This window comes from Lagenorhynchus albirostris, chromosome 5 (genome assembly GCF_949774975.1).
Source record: "Lagenorhynchus albirostris chromosome 5, mLagAlb1.1, whole genome shotgun sequence".
Classification (NCBI taxonomy): domain Eukaryota; kingdom Metazoa; phylum Chordata; class Mammalia; order Artiodactyla; family Delphinidae; genus Lagenorhynchus; species Lagenorhynchus albirostris.
The window spans coordinates 49623731-49638235 of NC_083099.1; the positions used below are offsets into that span (position 1 = coordinate 49623731).

Sequence of the window (14505 nt, forward strand, 5' to 3'; positions counted from 1 at the left end):
TTCATTCTTTTACATGTAGTTGTCCAGTTTTCCCAGCACCATTTATCGAAGAGGCTATCTTTTCTCCATTATATATTCTTGCCTCCTTTATCAAAGATAAGGTCACCATAGGTGCATGGGTTTATCTCTGGGCTTTCTATCCTGTTCCATTGATCTATATTTCTATTTTTGTGCCAGTACCATACTGTCTTGATTACTGTAGCTTTGTAGTATAGTCTGAAGTCAGGGAGCCTGATTCCTCCAGGTTTGTTTTTCTTTCTTAAGATTGCTTTGGCTATTCAGGGTCTTTTGTGTTTCCATACAAATTGTGACATTTTTTGTTCTAGTTCTGTGAAAAATGCCATCGGTAGTTTGATAGGGATTGCATTGAATCTGTAGATTCCTCTGGGTAGTATAGTCGTTTTCACAATGTTGATTCTTCCAATCCAAGAACATGGTATATCTATCTGTTTGTATCATCTTTAATTTCTTTCATCAGTGTCTTATAGTTTTCTACATACAGGTCTTTTGTCTCCTTAGGTAGGTTTATTCCTAGGTATTTTATTCTTTTTGTTGCAATGGTAAATGGGAGTGTTTCCTTTATGCCAGTACCTTTTTAAAGTCCAGACACTGTGTTCTCAAGATACAAGCCTTAAAAAAGAAGCCACTTTGTTTCATGTCAACATTAAAATTAGAGTACTAAATCAGTATAGCTGATAATTTCCCTTATATCTTATGCTTTTAAATTATCAATTTTATAGTCCTGGAAGCAACCTTTATGTTTGTAAATACCCCCATCACTTGAACCTGTTTTAAGTATCATGTTCCTTCTTCTGTATCAAAACTCATACTGAAGAATGAGCTCTGGGTTACAAAGGAGGATTTATTTTTGCATCTGTCTGTAAGTCTTTGTCCACGAATTACACAAAAGCAAACACAAGTGCCATTTCTGCAATGTTTAAAATATTCAGAATACTGTGCTTGCCTGTGCTTTGGCAAATTTATCCCTAAATGTTCCATAGTTTTGATGCTATGGCAAATGTTATTTCATTTTCCAATTATTTATCACTGGTATATAGAAATACAATTTTTAAAAAATTAACCCGCAACCTTGCTAAATTCACTTGTTACCTTATGTAGCTCTTGTTTCAGACTTTCTAAGTACATGATCATGTCACCCATGATTAAAGACAACTTTACTTCTTTCTTTACAGACTACAGGCCTTTTATTTCTTGTTAATGACTTACCGCACTGGCTAGGACCTCTAATAAAATGTTGAGGAGGGTTGTAGGGTGGACATCCTTGCATTGTTCCTGATTTTAGGAGGAAAAAGCCCACTCTTTCATCATTTGAGCTTAGATGTGGGTTTTTCATAGATGCTTTTTATCTGGTTGGGAAGTTCCCTTCTATTATTTGTTTTCATGAGAGTTTTTATCATGTTGGATTTTGTTAAATGCTTTTTCTACATCTGTTCAGATGATCATATAGTTTTTCTCCTTTATTCTGTTAACACGATGAAGTACATCGATTTTCTAATGTTAAACCAAGATTGCATAAACTGTGGTGTATTAGATTATATTATTATTTTCATATATTAATGAATTTAATTTTTTTGTTAAGGATTTTTGCCTCTATATTCTTAAGGGATGATGCTTTGTAATTTAGTTTTCTTGAAATGTCTTTGGTTTTGTTATAAGGGTAATTCTGGTCTTGTAAAATGAGTTGGAATGTGTTTCTCTCTTCTGTTCTCTTTAAGCTTGGTATTTCTTCCTTAAATGTTTGGCAGAATACATCAGTGAAGACATCTGAGCCTAGAATTTTCTTTGTGGGAAGGTTTTTAAGTACAAAATCAGTTTCTTCAATAGGGATCTTTTTGTTTGAGTTTTGGTAGTCCATGTCTTTCCAGAAATGTGTGTGTCATCACAGTTGTCTCATTTATTGGAATAAAATTATTCTTTTAAAAAAATATTTATTTTTGGCTGCATTGGGTCTTTGTTGCTGCGGGCGGGCTTTCTCTAGTTGGAGCGAGCGGGGGCTTCTCATTGCAGTGGCTTCTCTTGTTGCAGAGCACGGGCTGTAACAGGCGCACGGGCTTCAGTAGTTGTGGCATGGGGGCTCAGTAGTTGTGGCGCACGGGCTCTAGAGCGCAGGCTCAGTAGTTGTGGTGCACGGGCTTAGTTGCTCCACGGCATGTGGGATCTTCCCAGACCAGGGCCCGAACCCATGTCCCCTGCATTGGCAGGCGGATTCTTAACCACTGCACCACCAGGGAAGTCCCGGAATAAAATTATTCTTAATAGTCCCCTATTATCTTTTTAATGTTTATAGGATCTGTGCTGAGGTCCTCTCTCTCCTAATTTTGGTAAGTTCTTTCTCAGTTTGGTTGGAGGTTTACAATTTTATTGGTTTTTAGAAAGAAGCAGCTTTTGGTTCATTGTGTTTTTTTGTTATTTTTGTTTGTTTTTAAAATTTCATTGTTTTCTGTTCTTTAGCTTACTTCCTTTAGCTTACTTTAGGGTTTAATTTACTCTTCTTTTTCTTTTTGGCCACAACACGCAGCTTGTGGGATCTTAGTTCCCTGACAGGTATTGAACCTGGGCCCTCAGCAGTGAAAGCGTGGAGTCATAACCACTGGACAATGAGGGAATTCCCTTACTCTTCTTTTTCTTAAGGCAGAAATTCAGGTCACTGAATCAAGACCTTATTTTCCAATACAGGCAAATATAAGAATCTCAGAACGATACAGTCAAGAGCAATTAATGTAGTGGAAATTAAAACTGAATTTTGCTTTTGCTGGTTTTCTTATATTTGCTTTGCTGCTTTTCAAAGTTCTTTTTTCTACTGTAGATTTATAAATTCTGGTAATATAAATAATACATGCTAATTCTTAAAGAAATGTTAAGGGTACAGAGAATTATAAGGAATTTTATGCATCAGGATAGGCCGTAACATATAATCACAAAACCCTTCCAGCTTGATACAACAAACTTTATTTCTTGCTTACACTGTACATCCATTCTGAATCACCTGGGGCTTTGCTCCACTGCTCCACACAGTCACTCAAGGACCCAGATTGACAGAGGTCCCACTGTCTTGAGCTGTACTGTCTGGAACACATCCTGTTTATTCCGTGTGGCAGGGGAAGAGAACACTGAAGGGGCTCTCATGGGATCCTTTGGGTGCCAGTAATCTACACAGTCACTCTTATTTGGAAAGCTCTTTCATATACATAAATTGGATCCCTTTCTACATTTCCAGTTGTGAGTTGAGCCATAATTGTGTCTTACTGAAGAGCTCTGAAATGAAACCTGAGGTTGAACTTCAAGCTTCAACGCTTAGCGGTCACACATCCTAGGGAAATGAGCTTGTTAACCCCCGAGCACTTCCTCATGCAAAAAAATAATATCTACCCTTCATGATTGTTGTAAGGATTAGATAAAAGGCACATAAAATCCCTGGACAAGGCTCAATACATTATTTCTCCCAGAGGCTTTCTTCACTTGTGAGGCTCAGCAAATACAGCTACAGTGCTAATCCCATTTTCTGTGTAATAGTTGACCAGAACGTTAACTGTGCTCATCTTCCCATCCTATTGTTTAATGCAGATGGTTTTGTTAGGAAACTTTTCTATGACTGCATAACACAACTATTTGATTGTAATTATGCTATGAAGTTATATACCTCTTTTTTACTCTCAAACTCTCATGAATGTACAGTGGATTTTCCAAAAGCTACATGTGTGATATCACAGCTGATTTTATAGATGAGAATCCAGCTGTCTGCCGTTGAGCCAGATACTAATTTGCGAAATGTGAAACAGTGCCATTCTGCTCACTCCATTTTTTTGTTTGGGAAAACAGAGTAATTTTTCACTTTAAAAAATGTTACTCACGTTAACATGCACCAAGTGTCAAAAGGTCCTGAAATGAAAGTTTGAGAGCTGCTAGTTTAGACTCTGAACCTGTGGGTGAAAACTGCAGTGTAGGCAGTATTTCTATAAACAGATACCATGTTATCTGCACCCATATCTCAGGGTCTTTGGTGACTTTTAATCTAAGTATCCCTTTCCTTCCTTTTGCTGGAAAAAAGAAGTTACTTGCCGTAATCCTACAAATAGTTACAGTTTCTCTAAGCAGAGATCTGGAGGCAGTTACACTGAATTCCAGTTATTTAGGTGGCTATTAATGACGGTTATTTTATTTTCTATCTTTCACACAGAGCTTATTCACATGGCATTTTGGTATGCCAGGAACCAGAAGTGAGATACTTAAAGGCAGTAAAACTGAAGTAAAATAGGAAGATCAGCTAAGAAAGACCTACTGGAGAAAGCAAAGTAAGTGTGGTGTGTTGTTAAGAATTAACTGGGTTATAAGTGGAAAAGCAGAGACTGTGGGTCAGTGAAAAGAAGTCGTGGTTTGTTTCCCTCAGGCCCTACTAATACTTCTCAACTGGCCAGATCACACAGCAAGCCCAAAGATGCCCTGAAAAGGACCTGCACATTAACTTCTTGAATTGTATATGAAGCATGACTTGATTCATAAGTAGTTTAAAACATCATGCAGGAAAAGGATCATATCTTCATAAATCTTTGCATCCCAGTAGGTTAATGTGAACATTTTTCAAGGGAAAATTGGAGGACGGGTAGCCCATCAAAGGCTTTTTGTCTTCTACAGGGAGGTTTTTTTAAAGAACAAAATAGTGGAATTTTGAATACTTTCAGTGGTTTATGGAGTAAGTAGGGTTTAACATTTTCATCTAAGAAAGTTTTCATTGGTTTCCATGATTATGGTGTTCAGGAACCATTGTAAAATGACCAAAACCTCATTTTCCAACATACATTTTTCCATACAGTCCCTTTGACTGCTTTTTATTGCCTCAAGTTGCATATCTTCCCTAGGCCTTGTCTCTGAAGTTTCTTCCAGGTTTGTTTCTCTTGCATATTCCATTTCAGATTTGTTGTCTTCTTTCTCCCCATCTTCTTCTGAAGAGGTTCTTGGTTAGTGCCTCGGTGGCTGTGGCTGACCCTCTGCCCCCGACCCGCTTCCTTGGCCCCTGGGAGACACTCAGGGTTGCTTCCCTCCTGCAGGGACAGGCCTGCTGTCCTGGCCTTCCAATCAGCTCCCCTGGGAGAGTCAGTGGTGAAATGGAAACTGAGGAAACATCCCTTGGATGTCGCTTACTTAAGTACGATTCCTTAGCTTTTATTTTGGATAGGACTGTAAAGGGTACAGTCATTTTATACTGATAATCCTTTCTTTTATCTTAAACATGCTTTTTTTGTTTTGTTTTGTTTTGTTTTTCCGGTACGCGGGCCTCTCACTGCTGTGGCCTCTCCCGTTCCGGAGCGCAGACTCCGGACGCGCAGGCTCAGCGGCCATGGCTCACGGGCCCAGCCGCTCCGTGACATGTGGGATCTTCCCAGACCGGGGCACGAACCTGTGTCCCCTGCATCGGCAGGCGGACTCTCAACCACTGCACCACCAAGGAAGCCCTAAACATGCTTTTTTAATAAGTGGGTCTTTATAAATATGAACCCACATCGTTTCCCTTCCCCACCCCCATTCTGAACCAACATTTGCTATTTAAAACTAAGCCTGTTTTTTTTCTTGGCACAAGGATTTCATATGGTCTTAACCATTCCACCCAGGTTTCCTTATCCAAGGCCAGTAGTGTTTGTCAAGGTGGCAGCCATGATTCTGTGCCCCTGTATATCAAATCTGGAATGGAACTTTTTCTGAGAGGGAAAAGTTAAACTATATAGTATATTTGAGTATAGGAAAAAAATTGAGCGTACAAAAGAACTTGTTTCATTTGTTCTTTTATAACCTATAGTTATGAAAATAGGTATTGGATGCTTTTTTATAACTCTTTACATATACATGTGTGTGTAAATAGATGCATTATTTGTGTGTCTTAATAACTTAGCTAATGACAAGGTACATTGATGGCCATGAGAATATGTTAAAGAAAAAATTATTTATGATCCTTGTTAAAGAACAATGAGGCAGACTTTATTCAAGATGACTGCAATAGGTGTGGGGACCACAATAATGGGATTTTGCAGTTGGGGTTGGGGGGGTATAGAGACTGGACTCAACGCCAAGTACAACAAGGAAAAGGGGGAATTTATACCCAAGGAGGAAGGTGGGAGTCAGGTCAGTGAATGGACTGTTACCAAGTAAACATCAGGGGTTAGAGGGGATTCTGGTGGAACTGACCTACCAGAATTCTTGCTGAAGGCAGGTCAAGGTGATTAGACATCAGCTAAACTAAAGGATGATGAACCTGGTCAGCTATTAAGAGAGATCAGATATTGAGAGTGAGAGATCGTGCCTAAACCGACTTAGCAATATTCTTGCTAAAACTGGACAATGAAAAGACAAATACAGAAGCTCAAAAGTTGGCCTAGTTGAAGAGAGTTGAATTCTCTTCTCAACTAGGAGAGACTCTTTGTCAACTTAGGGTTCATTCTGTCAACAGAACTGGTGGTCCTCTCCCTCTCTTTTCTTTACCCTCAGACAGTATCCTCACTACTTCCTTGAAATTAATCATCAGTTACCTGTAGGCAAATTGTTTTTTTTACTTTTCAGACTTGATACTCCCTTACTTTTTTTCTGTAAAATTTGAGAAAATCAGAAAAACCTATAATACTACCATATTAATAACCCGATATGTATCTTTTCAGTTTCTTTCTATACATGTATAATATCTGTAAAAAATTAGATGACATGTTGCTGCATAATTTTTTATCCTGCATTTCACTTAAGTAAACATACTGTGGAAATTTATCATGGTATTTTTTTTTTTAACATGTAACAAAACCACAAGGCATAACAATATTTAACAAGTATAGAAAAGGCAGAGTGAAAACTAAGTCTTCCTATCCCGAGAAACTTTTTTTTTTTTTAATAAATTTATTTATTTATTTTTGGCTGTGTTGGGTCTTCGTTTCTGTGCGAGGGCTTTCTCTAGTTGTGGCAAGCGGGGGCCACTCTTCATCGCGGTGCACGGGCCTCTCACTGTTGCGGCCTCTCGTTGGCTGAGCACAGGCTCCAGACGCGCAGGCTCAGTAGTTGTGGCTCACGGGCCCAGTTGCTCCGCGGCATGTGGGATCCTCCCAGAGCAGGGCTCGAACCCGTATCCCCTGCATTAGCAGGCAGATTCTCAACCACTGTGCCACCAGGGAAGCCCCCGAGAAACATTTTTAATGGCTGCATAATACTACATCGTAAGGATGTATCACTTTATTTTTATTTTAATTTTTTAAATTTTTGGTTGTGTTGGGTCTTTGTTGTTGTGTGCGGGCTCCTCACTGTGGTGGCTTCTCTTGTTGCGGAGCATCAGCTTCAGTAGTTGTGGCACATGGGCTCAGTAGTTGTGGCTCACGGGCTCTAGAGCGCAGGCTCAGTAGCTGTGGCCCATGGGCTTAGTTGCTCCGCGGCATGTGGGATCTTCCCGGACCAGGGCTCAAACCCGTGTCTCCTGCATTGACAGGCGGATTCTTAACCACTGCGCCACCAGGGAAGCCCCAAGGATGTATCACTTTTTTTTTTTTTTTTTTTTTTTGCGGTACGCGGGCCTCTCACTGTTGTGGCCTCTCCCGTTGCGGAGCACAGGCTCCGGATGCGCAGGCTCAGCGGCCATGGCTCACGGGCCCAGCCGCTCCGCGGCATGTGGGATCTTCCCGGACCGGGGCACGAACCTGTGTCCCCTGCATCGGCAGGCGGACTCTCAACCACTGCACCACCAGGGAAGCCCAGGATGTAGCACTTTTAATGCATCCCTAATTGTTGACATTCATGGGTAGGTTTTTGGTTATTGTTTGGGTTTTGTTTTGCTGTTATAAACACTGGTTGAACAGTCTTGCAGAAACAACTTTGGGTCAACTGTGTTTTGTTTTTTTTTTAAGGCTAAATTTGTGTGGGTTTTTCTTTTTTTTTAGGCTAAATTTCTTGAATTTCCCTCCTTTTCTTCCATCCTTTCCTGATTTCTTCCTCTTTGAACTTTCTCTTTCATCATCTTTTTCCTGCTTTGAATGCATTTTTCACTCAAGCTCAGCTCCTGTTCCTTTGCCCTTACCTAGCAATTCTTAACGTTCTCAGGTATCCCTACTGCTTCCCTGTATTCTTTCATCTCTCCAGGTGCTACACCTGATGAATCTTTTTCCTCAACCAATATTTTCATGATTTTCAGCTGAACCGTCTGTTTTATATCTTTGAGCTTCAGAGAGTTATCTGAATGATGATCCTGCAGCTAAAAAGATTTGAAACCAGCTATACTAAAGGGGACTCATAAGCATTATCTAAATTTCACGGACAGAAAGACAAAAACGGGTAATGTCTGGTGTCAGAGTGGGACTGAGTCAACAGCTATCAGTGGATTGTTCTGAGTATTCCTATCAGGCTGCTATTTGAAGCCTATGTGTATATATATATATTATATATATTATATATATTATAGATAATATATATTATATATAATCTATAATATATATATATTTTTGTATTTTCTTGGAATGTATTTTATTTTTAGAAGTCAAACTTGCTAAATGTTTTTTTCCCAAAGGAGAAAATTCAAACCATCAATGTGATATCTTATTCACAACATAGTTAATAGTAGAATGATCTCATGATTATGTCATGACTTAATGCAGGAACCTTCCAGTTTTTTGGAAAGAAGGATCTCAGTTTTTATTTCCAAGGAACTATTCTCTTTCTAGGAGAGTAAGGGAGTGAAAATCAGGTATCCTAGATCCTCTTTCTAGAGCTACACAGAGTTTCTATGCCTTTTTTCTGAATTATTCCCAGTTCTTCAGTTATAAAATTGGATGACATAAAACATGGCTTGTTTTTACAGTAGATGTATTTCTAAGAGTGTTTCATTTTTTTAAATTAATTTTTATTGGAGTATAGTTGCTTTATAATGTTGTGTTAGTTTCTGCTGTACAGCAAAGTGAATCAGCTATATGAAGCCTATATTTTGGCTCTGGTAGATAAAAGTGTTTTTCTACCTTTTTTCAACAAGTTATTAAAACCTGTGCTTCTGTAGAAGTTAGTAATTTATATAAAACAGTTTGGTTATAGATCTGAGAGCTCTGGACCATCTGGGTCTCAAAGAATGACGAGAGTATACACATTAATTCTTCTTGATCATATTCTGTATTCTAAGTACAAGAAATATGTTTATTTGGGGAAATGATTGGATTAAAATAGATTTTTGAGATGAGGTGCTTGCTTTGTAAAGTTTTAAAACAGTGATAGCATCAAGATAACATCAAGGTTTTCTTTTCACTTTTCTTTGCAGGGATGGAAAATAAAGTGAAGCACTGTTTTATTGTAGCAGCAGGCCTTTGAAATTGAACTGAAAAAAAAAATGACTGCTCTTACTTCAGAGAACTGCTCTTTTCAGTACCAGCTACATCAAACAAATCAGCCCCTAGATGGTAACTCTCTGTTATTCTTGATTACACTTGGGAAAATATTATTAAATATCCTCACACTAGGAATGAGAAGAAAAAACACCCATCAAAATTTTATGGACTATTTTTGCATTTCACTAGCATTTACTGATCTTCTACTTTTGGTGAATATTTCCATTATATCCTATTTCAGGGATTTTGTACTTTTAGGCATTAGGTTTACTAAATACCACATCTGCCTATTTACTCAAATTATTTCTTTTACTTACGGCTTTTTGCATTATCCAGTTTTTCTGATAGCTTGTATAGATTATTACCTGAATTTCTGTAAAGCCACCAAGCTTCCATTTAAGTGTCAAAAAGTATTTTATTTCTTTGCAGTTATTTTAATTTGGATTTCAGTCCTTACTTATGTTTTGGGAGATCCAGCTATCTACCAAAGCCTGAAGGTACAGAATGTTTATTCTTATCAGTGTCCTTTCTACATCAGCATTCAGAGTTACTGGCTGTCATTTTCCATGGTGATGATTTTATTTATGGCTTTTATAACCTCTTGGTCAGAAGTTATTACCTTGGTACAGGCTGTTAGGATAACTTCCTATATGAATGAGACTGTCCTATATTTTCCCTTTTCATCCCACTGTAGTTACACTGTGAGCTCTAAAAAAACACTCTTGCCCAAGTTGATTATCTGTTTTCTTGGTACCTGGTTACCATTTGTACTACTTCAAATCATTATCCTTTTACTTAAAGTACAGATTCCAGCGTACATCGAGATGAACATTCCGTGGTTATACTTTGTCAATAGTTTTCTCATTGCTACAGTTTTTTGGTTTAATTGTCACAAACTTAATTTTAGAAACATGGCATTACCTGTGGATCCATTTGTCAACTGGAAATGCTGCTTCATTCCACTTACAATTCATAATCTTGAGCAGATTGAAAAGCCTATATCAGTAATAATTTGTTGACATGTTGCCATGTTAAAACTAAAACTAACAGCTACAAGAATTATAATTTTACAAATGGGAAAGAATGATGACTTGGGACATATAAAGAATGAACTGAACTGAAAGCTCTCCCCCACATCCCAAACTTTCATACCTTTTCAGAATATGTCTTTTTGGGATTGTGATTTTTTTTTTTAACAAAATACTTCCAATAAGAAATATTTATACCTGTTGACCATATTGATATTTGTGTTACCCAGAAAACTACTGGATACAAACTGTTAGGTAAATCTGCGATTCACTGCCAACTTTTCAGATTTAAATAAACATTTTTATTACACTTAAAGCAAGAAAATCAAGATTGTTTTCTTTAAATAATTTGGTGTAAATATTCTTTAACATAAGGGGAAAGATTAGTGCAATTTAAATTTAGCTAATTTTAGGACTTCCCTGGTGGCACAGTGGTTAAGAATCCGCCTGCCAATGCAGGGGACACGGGTTCGAGCCCTGGTCCGGCAAAATCCTACATGCCGCGGAGCAACTAAGCCAGTGCGCCACAACTACCGAGCCTGCGCTCAAGAGCCCACGAGCCACAACTACCGAAGCCTGCGCACCCTAGAGCCCGTGGGCTGCAACTACTGCAGCCTGTGCACTCTAGGGCCCGCGTGCCTCAACTACTGAGCCCATGTGAGGCAGCTACTTAAGCCCGTGCGCCTAGAGCCCGTGCTCTGCAGCAAGAGAAGCCACCGCGATGAGAAGCCCGCGCACCGCAATGAAGAGTAGCCCCCACTTGCCGCAGCTAGAGAGAAAACCCACGTGCAGCAATGAAGACCCAACGCAGCCAATAAATAAATAAATAAATTCTTTTTAAAAAATAAAGTGGTTAAAATGGTAAATGAAAAAAAAAAATTCAGCTAACTTAAAAAAATGTATCTCTGTTTTTAGTGCAAATACTCCTAAAAGAAAAGTTTTGGTTGCTCACCTTACAGAACTGGGAGTGGTGACTAGGTCTCTTCCCTGACATAACAGATCCATCTTCAGTTGTAACTTATCATCTGTCATATATTTGCATGACAACCCGTAATCACATGGGCGACGTACCATGGTGTGAAGGTAGGGTTTCTCACCCTCAGCACTACTGACGTTTTCTGTCGGATAACCCTTCGTTGGGGGAGCTGTGCTGTGTGCTGCAGCACGTTTGGCAGCATCTCTGCCTTCTATCCACTAGGTGCCAGTAGAACCTCCTTTCCCAGTCACTACAATCACAACGTCTCCGGAGACTGCCGTACTCCCTTCAGTGGGCAAAACTGTTCCCGGTTGAGAACTACTGGAGTGAAGCAATCTAAACGGCAGAAAAATCTGAAATCACTCTGTGAGTTAAGCTACACAGATACCGTCTAATTTGTCAATGTACAAACCTACTCTACTTCTCTGTGTTACTTTCCTTCTGAATGTAGTGGCTTTCTAATTGGCCATATGTGGAACTGATACTTAAGAATATATTTTACTTAATAAGTAAAGACTTACCCTCTCTGCAGATTTTAAACCTGGATAATGTATAACTATTTCAAGCCCCACTAAGCTGTCTGTTTACTTAGAAGATGCCCCAGGCCTCACAAGCTTAAAGGAAAAAAAGAAATTATTCAGTTGACCAGCCAAATGGAAGAGGCTTTTATTTGTAAAGAAATGAACTTACAACTGGTCTACAATATATTATTGTAATATAAACAATATAAATAAATGATCCTGTAGGCCCACTAACCTTCCATCCAGACCCACATGAAGCAATGTTACAACAATATTCTATGTGAAAATGTGCAGGTAACAAAGGTGCAATTACAAGCAAGTTTAAGCAGCAGAGTATAAGGTGCTTTAATTTAACAGTTAATGTTGCCATCAACAAACATTTGAAATGTTCAATTTTACTTCACTGAATACAGACACAACAAATATGAAAATCTAAAATTCATACACATGCTACTGTTAATATGAAAGTGCTTTCTCTTTTTTAAAAAAATACACCAAATGGACAATCTTTTTACATAGATCATGGTGTGCTCTCATAATGCAAAATTAACTTCATTGTCAGGTTATACATTTTAAAACTGCAGCTATAGACACCAATCTAGGACCGCTAATGCTAAGAGTGCTAAAACTATTTCATTCCCTGCAAGGAGGACTCTAGTACAATATCCAACATAAAGAATACATCTATGTATAATCTTAACATTTGTTTTTTGTAAAGATAAAAAAATGTTTTCTTTCCCCTTGGTGATTCTTTGTTCATCCTGGTTGGGTCAGTGTTTGAGGTTTTAATAATATGAAAGTCCTATTTAATTAGAACAATGGGAGGAAGCAAAAGGAGGAATTAAAAAATTAGTTAACATGTGCATAAGGCATCAAAAATAAAAATTTTTTAAAGTTTATCGCAATTTGCCTTTGTTAAGTCAACAGCAAAAAATGTTTTCAACAAGCAAGCAGACAAAAAGCACTAATTCAACAAAGAGGCTTGAAATGCCTGACACCAGTGTCGGTATCCATCCTGCACACTGCTGTCTACAACTCCAACCTACACCACAAGCTCACCCCTTACTTTGAGGAGTTTTTTGGAGCTTACTTTGACTTTTTTTTTTCCTATGGAAAAAACAGAAAGACCAAGCTTTTGAATGAGGTGATTGGGAATCTAGTTAAATGTCTTAGAAATTAGATGTCCAAAATTATACCATCTTTGCACACTCCCACTGATTTTTTAAAAATTTAGAATACACATACAAAAAGTATTTATGTAATAGATATTTTAACAGCAAAAATATTTGAAAAATTACATAAGTTAAAATATTTTAAAAGTTTTAACCAGTACCATGGAAAAATTTTTTTAAACCCAGACTATCTGGTCACTTGGATGTTAGTGTTCCTGTTTACAAACACTTTATTATAGATTCTAGTCTAACACGTATTTGGACATTTTCCTGCTTTAAAAAGCTGTGACTATGATACATAAAAGATCTTTTTAATATATTTTCATTTTGTATCTTTATGGAGAAGGTTAGTATCAAGTGATATTAATATGTAAAGTTGTGTCAACAGGAAATCACAATGTAATTCACAGAATCCTCGTGTGGTAAGGGACCTTCTTCCCAGTTAATCAATCCTCCCATTCTATATTTACTCCCCAAATACTTGTAAATTCAAGCTCCAAGCGCAAAACTGTTTTACTGCTTACCGGTTCTGCATTTTAAAGGAAACCCTTTTACTATGCAATATATGAGTGCTTTCTAAAAAGTAGATATTTGTGATAACAGTAAAATTTTATGTAATCTTTCTTGCTTTAAAAAGACAAAAACAAAATAAAAACCAAACCTGTTCAGCAAGCTCTTCTGAGATTTTTCAGTTTTCAAAAGTTACTGCACTGTCAATACTGGGTGTAGTTCAAAATGTATAGTAAATCAGCACCAGCTTCTCTGTATTGTTCTGTCACACACCCTGCATATAGCAACACCTCTGGAATAGATTCAAGTGTCAAAATAATTCTGAGAAATATGGGCTGTCACAACAGTTTCAAAATATAAATCCTAATATTAGGTACCTTTAATTCTGTAACCTAATCAGATATATGGATTAGTATGCAAAATGTTTTATAGGAATTATGATGTGATTCACTCAGCTCCCTTAGATATCACCTAGCCTAATCCTTTACCCAATGCATAAAAATTCCCTCTCAGTTCCAACTTTACATTCAGTACATTAAGTAATAATAATTACATCCATGTTTGTTCAAGCCACAATCAAAAATGGGGGGAAGAGAGGATTTTGTTTACTTATTACTAGTTCCTTAAGTATACCACACACTGCACAGTAAATGTTCAAATGGTTTGCTAAATGAATGGATAAATGAATGAATGACAATGTTCTGATGTATTCATATGTTCAGTGGTTTAGCAAGAGGTGTTTAGAAAAACGTCCTCATTTGCTCATCTGTGTGAATTCTCTACCTTAATCCTTAGGAGAACAAAGACTGTGGGTGACCCAGGAAACGGATGCTTAATAAATAATTATCTTTTAGCAAAGGCTCTTAAGTGTGAAATGAACCATTAAGAAAGGAAATTAAGAGAATTAAGATAAAAGAGAATTAAGTAGGAGCAACTTTAAAAAATACC

At 37.7% G+C, this 14505-nt stretch overlaps 2 protein-coding genes and 1 non-coding gene across 10 annotated transcripts in view; 1 reads left to right on the forward strand and 2 right to left on the reverse strand.

Annotated features, from left to right (window-relative positions):
- The window catches only part of GPR160 (G protein-coupled receptor 160), a 31534-nt gene extending 20299 nt beyond the window's left edge, over positions 1 to 11235 (forward strand). For 4 of the 5 annotated variants that reach the window (XM_060149989.1, XM_060149988.1, XM_060149987.1 and 1 more), the window contains 2 exons: positions 4199 to 4313; positions 9284 to 11235. In XM_060149989.1, the coding sequence (XP_060005972.1) occupies positions 9353 to 10369 (1017 nt within the window). In that variant the 5' untranslated portion in view covers positions 4199 to 4313; positions 9284 to 9352 and the 3' untranslated portion in view covers positions 10370 to 11235. Of the gene's footprint in view, positions 1 to 2308; positions 2343 to 4198; positions 4314 to 9283 lie in introns of all 5 variants that reach the window. The other variant, XM_060149991.1, reaches the window with a different exon arrangement.
- Positions 800 to 924, reverse strand: LOC132521421 (small nucleolar RNA SNORA40). The gene has a single exon (XR_009540871.1). It is a non-coding gene; the product is annotated as a small nucleolar RNA SNORA40 (small nucleolar RNA).
- The window catches only part of PHC3 (polyhomeotic homolog 3), an 86070-nt gene continuing 82667 nt past the window's right edge, over positions 11103 to 14505 (reverse strand). For 3 of the 4 annotated variants that reach the window (XM_060149974.1, XM_060149972.1, XM_060149970.1), the window contains 2 exons: positions 13709 to 13849; positions 11996 to 12677 (listed from right to left, as the gene is read on the reverse strand). The gene's annotated coding sequence lies outside the window, so the exon portion shown is untranslated. Of the gene's footprint in view, positions 11691 to 11995; positions 12678 to 13708; positions 13850 to 14505 lie in introns of those variants that run through there. The other variant, XM_060149971.1, reaches the window with a different exon arrangement.